General features: G+C 40.8%; 1 protein-coding gene across 2 annotated transcripts; it reads right to left on the reverse strand.

Moving 5' to 3' along the window:
• Positions 1 to 2871: 2871 nt before the first annotated feature.
• Positions 2872 to 7830, reverse strand: etaa1b (ETAA1 activator of ATR kinase b). 2 transcript variants are annotated; one of them, XM_023415718.2, is made up of 6 exons: positions 7573 to 7830; positions 6993 to 7112; positions 6605 to 6669; positions 6328 to 6434; positions 4704 to 6130; positions 2872 to 3945 (listed from the first exon to the last, which is right to left on the reverse strand). In XM_023415718.2, the coding sequence occupies exons 1-6, from the start codon at positions 7718 to 7720 to the stop codon at positions 3833 to 3835; spliced, it is 1980 nt and encodes a 659-aa protein (XP_023271486.1). In that variant the 5' UTR covers positions 7721 to 7830; the 3' UTR covers positions 2872 to 3832. The 2 variants fall into 2 exon arrangements, with proteins under 2 accessions (XP_023271486.1, XP_023271485.1); XM_023415717.2 differs by having other exon boundaries at positions 6984 to 7112.
• Positions 7831 to 11036: the final 3206 nt, after the last annotated feature.

The raw sequence follows: 11036 nt of genomic DNA on the forward strand, positions 1-11036 counted from the left end.
GAGAGAGCAAAACAATCTTCCTGCCCAGAGGAAATATGGATTAATGCTAGATATGATTATTTTTTGTTCCATATCCTTGATCAGTGCAGGGCCCTGGGTCCTGAACCTGTCACACAACAGGTTTTCAACAAAGACAGTGTTTTGATGCCTGAATCCTCTTTTCACGTAAACCCCTGCGGGGGAGGTCAAAGGTCAGGCTCAGCACAGAACGGCTTCTAAGCTGTCTCACCGTGAGAACACCGTCCCTAATCATCATTAATGAGTGCTAAATATGTACATGAAGATTAATATGTAGTGACTCAAGTCTGTCATAAAGCTTCAACAACTATTTTGCATTGCATGTGAGCTTATGTCACCTTTGTAGCTTGTGTATCAGTACAGAATGCAGTAACATATTTATAGTAATTATCAACGTGTCTTTTCAACAATATTATCTGTTCACATTTTCATACTTGCTGAATAGACTGCTTCTGTCTCGCATGTTTAAAAAAATATTCCAGGTTATTTTGGTGTTTGACAAACTTTTCCTAATATATCAGATGACACAACACAAATCTGTCCATCATACACTCTCCTTTTCCCCCTAAATTGTTACCACACCATCCCAGACCCTTTCCCAGCTTCAATTAATGTCTCCACACATCAGTTTCAAGCTGCAAATTCTCCTCCTCCAAAAATGAAAACATTCACATAAGAATAGACAGTTTAAACAGGTGCCATGGTAACATAATCGTCACTGCGGCAATTACTGCCTTATGCCTGACTAACAGCCATAAATCATTCTCTCTCCACAAAGAGGACGTTGTGGCGCTCCACTCCTATCCAATAATCAGAAATTGCTCCATGTACGGCGTGACGAGCGGCCGCTGAAACAGCCCATTCTTCTGTTTGGCGGACGATATTTCGCTCTCTATGGCGACATTACAGGGATCCTTCAGCGAGCACGATATTGTACCTGCTCGACACCTGTTAGCTTTAGCCAAGGGTTTCATCAGATAGTTGAAATAAATACTAGTCATCATCATAACCATAATCATAGTCATAAAACCAGGGGCCTTTATGCTTTTGCCAAATTGCCCTGCCATCTGATTTACAGTGAGACTGGGGGGGGAGGGGAAACAGATAGGGCAGGGAGGAGGATGGGGCCTATTACGTGCTCAGAATGGGATAAATACTCAAATATACACACCTGCAGACCACCCGTCTCACACACACACACACACACACACACACACACACACACACACACACACACACACACACACACACACACCTGGGAACTCTCACAGGCATGCAATGGCTGTGAGATGGGCTTGAGGGAGGAACACAGGAATTCTCTTGGGATTACAAAGACGAACATTGTACTACCCTCACACACAGTGCAGCAGGTGAGTAGAGTGATAAGGGGCCAGAGGACAAATTAGCTCATATTAAAATAATCCCTCATGTCTAATAACAATAATACGCTCCACACTGAGGCTATTGCACATTCACAATGGTCTACCTTTTCAGGCAGCAACTTGTTGAAAACAGATTTGCCTGTTTGCAAAATGGGCCCGTCATATCTGCTCGACCTGTCAACAGGCCTGAAATACGCAGAGGTTAGAGTAATGGCTGCCAATAACTGCAGTAAGAGGACTGACTGTGTACATTCAAGATCCTGACCAGCTGTGTTTGACACTAAAGAAGAGCTAATGATGCAGCAAAAAGACGCAGGCAAAGTGTCTTTTAAAGGGGTGCTCCACCAATTTCACACAAAGTTTAGACTACTACGACTCACCCTGTGAAAACAGCTGTGTATTGTCCTCTGTGGCTCTGGAGGGAGCTTTTCAGAGTTTGAAAAAACAACCATGGTCATGTCATCAGTGTTATTTTCAACTTGAGACTTGCAACATTATTTCATAGAATCAGGATGAATTTCTGCCAGATTAGTTGTCGTTTCATGTGCAGTTTGAGGGGGCGTCTGATTAATTGGCTGAATCCTCAACAGTCTGGTCCTCGAATGATCAGTTGGATTTCTGGCCTTTAAGAAATTTTGGTTGGCTTGGTCTTGTAGTTTGAGCAGTTCCACGGTCCAATTTCCCAACATGGCTGCTGTCAAGAGATCTGATTTAAACTGTAGTGAGCTTGTTTAAATGTTACTCAGGTAGTATTTCACATGTTGTGGCTAAATCCGTAGTCTTGACTGAGACTGCTGTGATTTAAAACTGAACTTTGCAGGAGAACAGATAGATCATATTGTCTACATCGTCATCGTAGGAGATTTGCACAAAGTAAAGCTGCCTTTCTCTCCTTTTGTCAACACTGCAGAGGACGTGGCGTCTTGTTTGAATAGATTTTATTAGAAATGTCACTGGACAAAACTGATCAAGGGTTCTGTGCTCAAGTTCAATGTGCACAACAATGTCATAGCTGGTCAGTTGTGTGTGTGTGTGTGTGTTGTGTGAGTTAATACAACATACTGGATCCATGAAAGTGTGTCTGGCCAGTTTTAGGTGTGTTTTAAGGGCTGAAAATGTGGGCAACATTCAGACAGCAGTTAAATGAAACAGAACCCATTCAGTATATTTTAGCAGCCAACTGTATTCAGGTGTTTCTGTTTTTTGTATTCAAACAAGTTATAAACATCATGAAACATAAATGAGGGGAATGTGTACAGCCAAGTCCATCATGTTGCTGTGAAGTAACAGTGGCAGGAGTCAATTTCCTTCTGACAATACAAGGCACTAAGGTAGAAGCAAAGAGGTTAACAACATTTTCATCCTCTTTTATCCTACTACAGGTCGCTACTTATAACACAGCTGATCAAAACAGTTTAGTGTGCGGCCATCTTCCTCACGTCAGTCTTATCCTGTGTAAGTATAAAAAAAATACATTTCCATGTGTTTTTATTGTTGTTGGATTAACAATCTCTGGAAGGTGCATAGCATGGCTATTACAATAATATGTGCCAACAGAATGGGGCCATAACACTGTCTGTGCAGTATAACACTCTGAGGGTTAAAAATGTGACATGCACAAAGAAAATGTAGAGCAAAACAAAACAAACAAGAAATACTAACAAAACAAAATCTGCTCAATCACAGCATGATTATTTTGACGTATAAAACAGACACGTTAGTGTGCCACCTATTCAACTTGTAGTTTGGCCCTAAAGAAAAGTTTTAGATTGTGTTACAGCACTATTTTAACTTACTTCCTTCAAAGCAATGACCAAATATTTTAATCATGCATCAATAAATGTTTAAGGCACATAATCCATGTTATCAAACATACACAGTAGAGAACACAAGCAGTTCGTAGACATCCATTTCTCATGGATAACATCAACAGCACACTGTGTTTTTAGGTTTGTTAGTCCTTGGTGTTGCAATTTGAGAAGTAACACTGAGATGGAACTATTTACTCTTAAAACAAAGGCAAAAATCAGGAAAATAACTTTTTATCTCCAAAACGTGTGCTGAGAGCTGAGATGACGATGTTGGAAAACAAAGAAAAAACGTGACCAGTTTTAGTCAGCATTTGGAATGATTTCAAACTCAGTGGATGTAAGATACTTCTCAAAGTCAAAATGTGAAAAGCTCAGGGAAATCTCTTTCTAATGTGATCCGAGTACCAGATCTGAGATTGTGCATTAACTCGCTTTTTGTAAAACATATTTCTATATTAGCAGCAAAAACATCCAGCGGCTCAGTATGGACAACTTAGGCTACAAGGTCTTCTATGTCCAAGCAAATAATGCAAAAGCTGATCTAACAGTAAACTATTAACACTAATAATGTTAAGGTTTTTAACAGTATGATAATTTCCCTTCAGTCAAGATGGAGCCCCTCTATGGTTTTGGGGTGTTCTGCATTCGCATTCGTCTCCTGGCCAAGGCCTCCTGTTTCTTCCTCTCGATCTCGGCTGCAGAGCATTTTCCTGTCATCTGGCTTGTGACAAAAACTGGAAAAGAGGAAGGAAAGTGAGAAAAATGAATGGAAACACTGAACATGGTTTGCTAGGAAAAGCTGAGATTTAAAACATTTGCAAAGATCTGGAGAGAAAAGGGGGAAACCAGCCTTAAATCTGAGCTTTTGTATTGCTGCTATAATCTTGAGCAACTGAATTTTAATTTGTTAACATAAAAATGTTGCTACCATAACTAGGACCAGTGGGTACCAATGGTGAAACTCATTTCAAAGTACAAAAACCCCCATCCCTCCATGTCCAGAAAAGAGAAATCAGTCTGCAGTTCACTGGCAGTGAAGCTTCCTGAGGTTTGGATTCCTGACAGCATCACAAATTAAAGCCATGGCGCTGTGTTTACTTGCTTTGGGGGAAGAATTGTTCAAGTGCACATGCACTGAACTGTCAATGATTATAAGATCAACATGTGACATCTGTTTTACTTGTGTAGTTTTCACTTCAGTATCCAGTCTTACAGCAAAATACTGAGAAAAGTAGATGGAATACACAAATTGCAAAGACGCACTGAGTTAATTAAAAAAAAAATAATTTACCAAGAAAAAGCACTGAACACTGTTTTGAAGAAAAGTATTCCTCAGTTGTCTTTACAGCTTTTTCTTTAACAAACATGCAGTCTCGTGTGATAACATTACAACACATTCAACTCTATACACTTACTATACACTAATTTATCTCATGCTAATATCATGTTTCAATAGAGCCCAGGTGGCAATACCAAACTTCAGACAGCTTACCTTTGCTGCTTATAACTGCCGAGTCAGATACATTCCTCTTGAAGGCTGTGTGATGGGACTTGGAGTTCTGCTGTGCCCTGGCTGTCACTGTATGTGGCTTCATATCCACATTAGCATTCTCCGCCTGGAAAGTTCCAGAGGAATCCCTGCACTGGCTAAATGTGCCCAGACTCACACGGCTTCCTGGGAGGCTCTGAGACATCCGTGATTTGTTGCTGGCACCTTTCATGGGAATGTTCCATCCTTGGTAGTTCACAGTTTCACAGCTAGTCCCCGGTAATGAGTTAGAACGAACAAAAGCGCATGGCGACTGTCTGTTACCGCTGGCAGCTGCTTTCATGGACCAGGCCCTGTCGACTGGCAGAGGCGCAGTGGTTTTTCGCTGTCTGTCTACAGCAATATCTTGTTTTCCTTGGCTGCTACTGGTGCTCACTTGCTGCGGCTGGCTGTTGGAGGTCCTCTCCACACTGTCACATACCTGGTAGAGCAGCGCATCATCGTCCCCATCGTCCCATAAGCTGTCTGAAATGTCTTTAACAGAGCCTGCAGCTGCACAAGCCCACCTCTGATCATTAGTGATGTTGTCAGGCTGAGGAGCAGTCGGTGTCTTTGTGGTAACAGATTTCTGGTCAGACATCTGTGATTTAGGTTGTGTAACAGTGAAGCTGGACTTGGAAACCTCTTTGGCAGCCGTCTTGGGCTGGAAGTGAGGGTTGGACTCTAACTTGAAAGTGCTTCGGTTGGTAGTCTTTGGTTTGGGACACAGTTCCTGGAGTACACTGCAGCTTGGCTTGGAGTTCAGGGTTGAAGGCTGATGTGCAGAGTTTGTATTTGCAGTAGGCTTGCAAACAGAGGTCAAATTAGTAGTATTTGTCTTAGTGTTCGACTGCGAAGTAGCGTTCAGGTTGGCGTCCTGTTGCTGGTCAGGATTCTGGGTCATTGCCAGCACAAAAGAGTCATTAAGTAGGTCATCATTCTCCCAGTCATCATCAAAGTCATCACAGTTGTTCGCACTAAAACCACCAGATCCTTTTTCTTCAGCAGGATGTGCAGCTGAGCCAGAGCCGGGAGCTAATTTGAGCTCTGATTGTCGGGGTTCAGCCACAGTTGAAGACACAGGTTTGTGCTTTATTTCCTGTGAACAGGCTGATGCCGAGGAGCCCTGGCTTAGCGGGCCGCTGACTCTCTGAGTGGAGGAGTCAAACAGAGCGTGCAGCTCTGCCTCCACCCGATCCGCTGAGGACGGACACTTTAGGCCCTTCACTTTGCTATGGAACGACGTCTCTGTCAGTTTCGTTTTGGCAGTGTTCACATGTTCATTTAGGTTATTGTTGACAGTGTTAAGTTGCTCTGAAATCTCCTTGTCTTGCTGCATGTTCTTGTCAAACTGCCTGGCCAGTTTCATGAGGTCCTCTACACTGCTCTGCCTGTGGAGAGGAAACAACAGTGAAGGAAAATAAACAACAAACATAGAAAAAGACAGGAAAACTACTACAACTAATGACAGCTAATTAGGTGCTACAGGTAAAAATGACCTATAATGCTTGTTTAACATTGTTATTATAGGAATTAATCAACAGATGCCTAATCAGAGGGTATCCGGGTCAATATATTGATAACGCACCGAGAGGACTTCTTCCTGGCTCTTTGTGGAATCTCGGGTGTGCAAGGGACGGCACTGTCACCTATCCACTGCAGCAGAGGGGATTCAGTCCCTTTTGGTTTCACATCCTGTGTAACACACAAGCACAAAGTTGAAGAAATTCTTCCAAACATGAACCGACCGAAGTCTAAAACCTGAGAGCAGCACACAGAATGGAGCGACAGAACTGTGTCTCGGTTACTGTTGCAATGAAGAGCTGATTTCCAGTGGTTAGCCCAATGCCGGAGGAACAACTGACCTTTGGAGCAATACGGTTGACGATATCTGATATTTCCACAACTCTGGAGTTCCTGAGCCCAGAGCCTAAAAACAAATAATAAAAAAATACAATGTAAATTACACATGATAATTGTAATATCATTGTTTTATTTTATTCCAATGCACAGCAGAAACAGCATTCATAACAGACAGTGTAATTATGTGACAATTAGTTGTATCTGTATAACAGTTTTCATCCCCACACCATATGTTCACTAAGTAAAACAGAAAGACGCATGTCATCATTCAGGTGTGACAGGTTCCGCTGAGCCAGCCTGTATATAGGGGAACGGAAACATGCATGCAAATAGGAAAAGGAAACAGATGTGGCTTCTGTGTCGTGCATCAGATATGTTTACCTGTGTTACCTTGAGTGGGAGATGTGGAATCCCAGAAAATGTCCTGTGATGCTTCCGCGTCACCTGGGGAATCCCCATAACTGAAGCCTGGGTATCTGCTGCAGCCTCTGTGCTTAGGACTCTGCAGATCTGTGTGTCGAATGAATGAAATGAAGACATCTTATTAAGTGCATTTAACTGTAACATCATACATGATTAGACTAGTTTAAATATGCAGTGTTTGGCTGGCTAACAGCTAAATACTGTAGGATTTGTAAATCTGCCAGCTAAATTGAATCTCAAAACATCATCTTTACCTCATGCCAAAGCGTCAGTTTCTTTCCAACTTCAAGCAGTTTAGAAATCCAAACACAATGTCAATGAAGCACTAGATGATTTTTTCTCACTCTCGTCTGTATCCCAACATAATGTGGAGCAGCACTGTCAGTATTATATAAATGCATGAGGTCTCTAACTGAAGTCAGTGGTGTGTGTGTGCGTAGGGAAATTAGATCATGTAAGAAGTAATCAAGTTTATTCCGTTCATCAGATTATTCTGTTTTTCAAGCAATCGTGCGGAGCAGCAGACCCCCACGAGCCGCAGCCTCACCTTTGTGCACGGGTGGTGTTGTTGTGCCAGGCATCTGCCGTCCTGTTTTCTCGTCTTCTGTTGTGTTGTGGCAAAGCTTAGCAGCACTCCTCCACAGTTCAGCGAACTCGGGAGAAGCAGCGGCAGCCGCATCTGCAGCATGTGTCATCGGCTCAGACACGGTTAACCGCAACGGAAGTTTACGGTGCAATATTCACAGTTTCATGGTTTCGCAAAACAGTTTTTGTTATGCTCATTCATTCGGAGTGAGCCGCCATGTTTGCGCGTGACGTCAGCGATCTACGGGTGCCGGACCGTTTGTTTATTTATTTATTTATTTTTAAATCGCAGTTCGCTCGACGGCGCCACACGAGGCAGGTCAAGCTTTGACTGAGCTGTTGGATCATATGCAGAGCTGCAGCACTGAGGGAAACAGTGGAAAAGTTTTCATCTGAAATTGTTGAAATTTCACATTGCTAGGATTATAAGTATTACTGTTGGCTGAATACATTTGACACATTATTTCTTCTGTCTAAAACAATGTGAAAGCTTCTCCTCATGTGAAAGTATTATACAGCATCATACAGTTTTCAGATGCTTGTAATGTTTCTCAAGTCGTTGCTTTAAAAATACGGTCAGTTTATTGATCCGATCATATTGATTGACATTGTTTATGAAGACCAAAATACTATTGTATAATGTTTTAAGACCTCAGTGTGAAAGGTTCACACAGTAATTACAGTAAGTTGTAAAAAGAGGGCTGAAATATGCTGGGATTTCAGGTAAGGTTCAGGCAGACCTTCTTAAATGCATTCTAAACACTTAATTGCAGACCAACATAAAAAACACTGCAGATGCACGTGTTTACCTGTTTATTTAATTGTGCACAAGGCCCAGATTTTCTGTGCTACACCACTGAAACTATTTACAAAAATATGTGTCAGCTAATTATAACCCAATAATTTGATAAATAATATTTTAACATTGACAGAGCCCATTTTGCCTCCATAGCAAGTATTTTTTACATTTCTACATTTTCTTTTTTCTTTATATTTTTAGATTGCTGTATTACTTATGTAAAAGATCTGAATATTTCTTCCGACAATGAATATTAGTGAATTGTTGAATTTGGATATAGGCACTGACACATTATGTCAGTGGGCTGTTTATCTTGGAAAATAAATAAAAATGATAATCCTGGGCCCCCCAGAAGCCTCTTCAAGGACCCCAGACAGTCCGTGCTTAAGGTCTGTACTGGAACTTCACACCATAAAGACCCAGTAAACATAAAAATAAAATCTGTCTCATCTCATTGCCAGTCTCAGGCAACATTACCATTGCTCTGGAAAAATGATTATCTTTTTATTTTTTCAAATTTCAAACTTAGTTTTAACAAAATGTGGCCAAATCCACATTTATGTCCCAAGGTCTTTGCTTTATCGGGGAACCTAATGAAATACAGACATTAAATGTGAGCTTCTGTGGTGGTTGCAAGCAGTACAGTAAATATGATGGCAGAAAGCGTGGTACTACCAAGTAGGTCTGCCCATGTGTTTGCCCAGTAATTGTTATCAGGCTTCATTGGGCCTGAAGCTTGTTTGTTTGTGGAAGCCTTGTTGTGAAGGTTGTTGGTGGTGTGGATTGCATGCCTATTGTCAAACAAATCCATTACACCTTTCACAAATGTTTATTATGTTACTCAAACAAATTTGTAGGCACAATTCACATTACATGGTGTTTGGCAAAAATGCCACAAAGATGTGTTGAGGTTACCGGGGTTACTATAGTTGTGTCTGCAACCAGTTTCCCTTTATGAACATCAGACTGGATCGACCTTCGCTGCACTGTTGTCAAGCTGGTGTTGTCCTTTTAATAACAGATGTACCAGCAGGTCAGATTCGTTAATTTCTAGAGTCAATGCAAAGATCCTTTTCATTTGTTGAACTCTTATCATCAGAAACGATGATGGAAATAAGTCCACAGCTTAGTCACTCATATCATTCAGTTGGACTTTTTAAATATATTCAAATGTTGTCAACAAACCAAAACCAAGACCAGAAAAATAATGGGAGTTGGAGTGGACTATCTGGGTTTAAACTGGCCTCATCTGCTTTCAAAGTTTCTAGCATAAGAATTTAATTTGCATTAGTTTTAATTCAATTTAGTGTCCCATCTTGTTCTCAGTCATTCAAATATGCAGAAAACTGGAACATAATATCAGCTGTTGGCATTCTTCAATCCAAAACAATCAGCCTTCAAAAACGTTTCATTTATGGACACTGTTGAGACATGAAGGAAGACATAAAAATACTGAACTTGGAATGATCATTTGTTTCTGATATGTTTCTTCTACCCCTAAGAAGTTCAATGACCTTGTTAGAAATCTTTAAAATTACATCTACTCCTTATCCCTCTTTGAAAATGCTGAATCCATGATTGTATAAATATTTTTCAAACTTCACAGCTATAAGATTTCAACACCATTTCAGGACCATTCTTTATTGGTAAGGGTTTAAGGCGAGCACAGACAGCAACTACTTCAGAGCCTTAAGATCAAAGGTCAAAGGAAGTACTCACACAGTGCACTTAAGGGAAAGTATGTCAGCGAGGCTTTTGTGCGCCAAGGTGGCTGATGGGTCAGTGGCTTATCTTTTGTTTTAGTGTGTTTAGGGAGTGAATCTTAGTCCCAAATAATTTTACACATCTAATTAAAACACATTTGTCAAAAGTGACATCAAGGTCTGCGTTGTCTGAACACACTCTCTGTCTCCAGACTATTTTTCTGACCTTCCAGAGTTGTCTCAGTTTGTTTTTAAATCAACTTGGATTTTGGCTGCTGTTGGTTTTTATCTAAACTATTCATTCATTCTTCTCTCACTCAGTCCACCTTCACTTGTTTTCTCTCCTGTATGGCCCTACGACCGTGTGAGGGATTGCTTTTAAAAATATATTTTTTTTAAAGATCAGTAGTTGAGTATTAAAGAGTTTAATTTAGAGCTGGTGGAGATAAGTGAACATATATCTCTGCTCATGCTTAAGAAAAACGTCTTACTCAGAAAATACATCTAAGAAGTTGTACTGCCTATTTTGGTCTTCACCCAGAATCAGAGGATCAGGTTTTGGACTTTGTTTGGGACTCAACTAAACATTAGTAATATCCTTCCTCAGAAGATTAGTAATATCCTTCCTCAGACGGATCCTTCCTTAGATGGATATTATGAGAATATTATCAGGCATTTCGCTGAGTGAACTTCCAAAAATTTGTTTTTTTGCATTGGTACGTCACAGTCGAATGAGTAATTGCTTCCGTGGTAACAGGTTAGTGAGTTGATGATTCCAGATAAGCCTTTGTGTTTTTGATATTAGTCCAATGTTTCCACCGTCATGATCCTCTTATCTGTGAAAGCTGAGGAAAGGAGGTACATGATGAATGTTGCTGTCTCTGCTGTCTACAGTTAAATAAATGAAACTCTATCACTCATAGT

This window comes from Seriola lalandi, unplaced genomic scaffold, assembly GCF_002814215.2.
Source record: "Seriola lalandi dorsalis isolate HSWRI2012SDOR001 ecotype SW California unplaced genomic scaffold, Sedor1 jcf7180002054556, whole genome shotgun sequence".
Lineage (NCBI taxonomy): Eukaryota > Metazoa > Chordata > Actinopteri > Carangiformes > Carangidae > Seriola > Seriola lalandi.

Bases quoted from the DNA above. Each gene is read 5' to 3' on its own strand.
- etaa1b (XM_023415717.2), bottom strand. From the start codon at position 7,720: ATGACACATGCTGCAGATGCGGCTGCCGCTGCTTCTCCCGAGTTCGCT. The intron at 6,670-6,983 runs GTAAACATATCT...ATTTGTTTTTAG, and splicing joins TCCCACTCAAGGTAACACAG to GCTCTGGGCTCAGGAACTCC. The intron at 3,946-4,703 runs GTAAGCTGTCTG...CCTCTTTTCCAG, and splicing joins GGCAGTTATAAGCAGCAAAG to TTTTTGTCACAAGCCAGATG.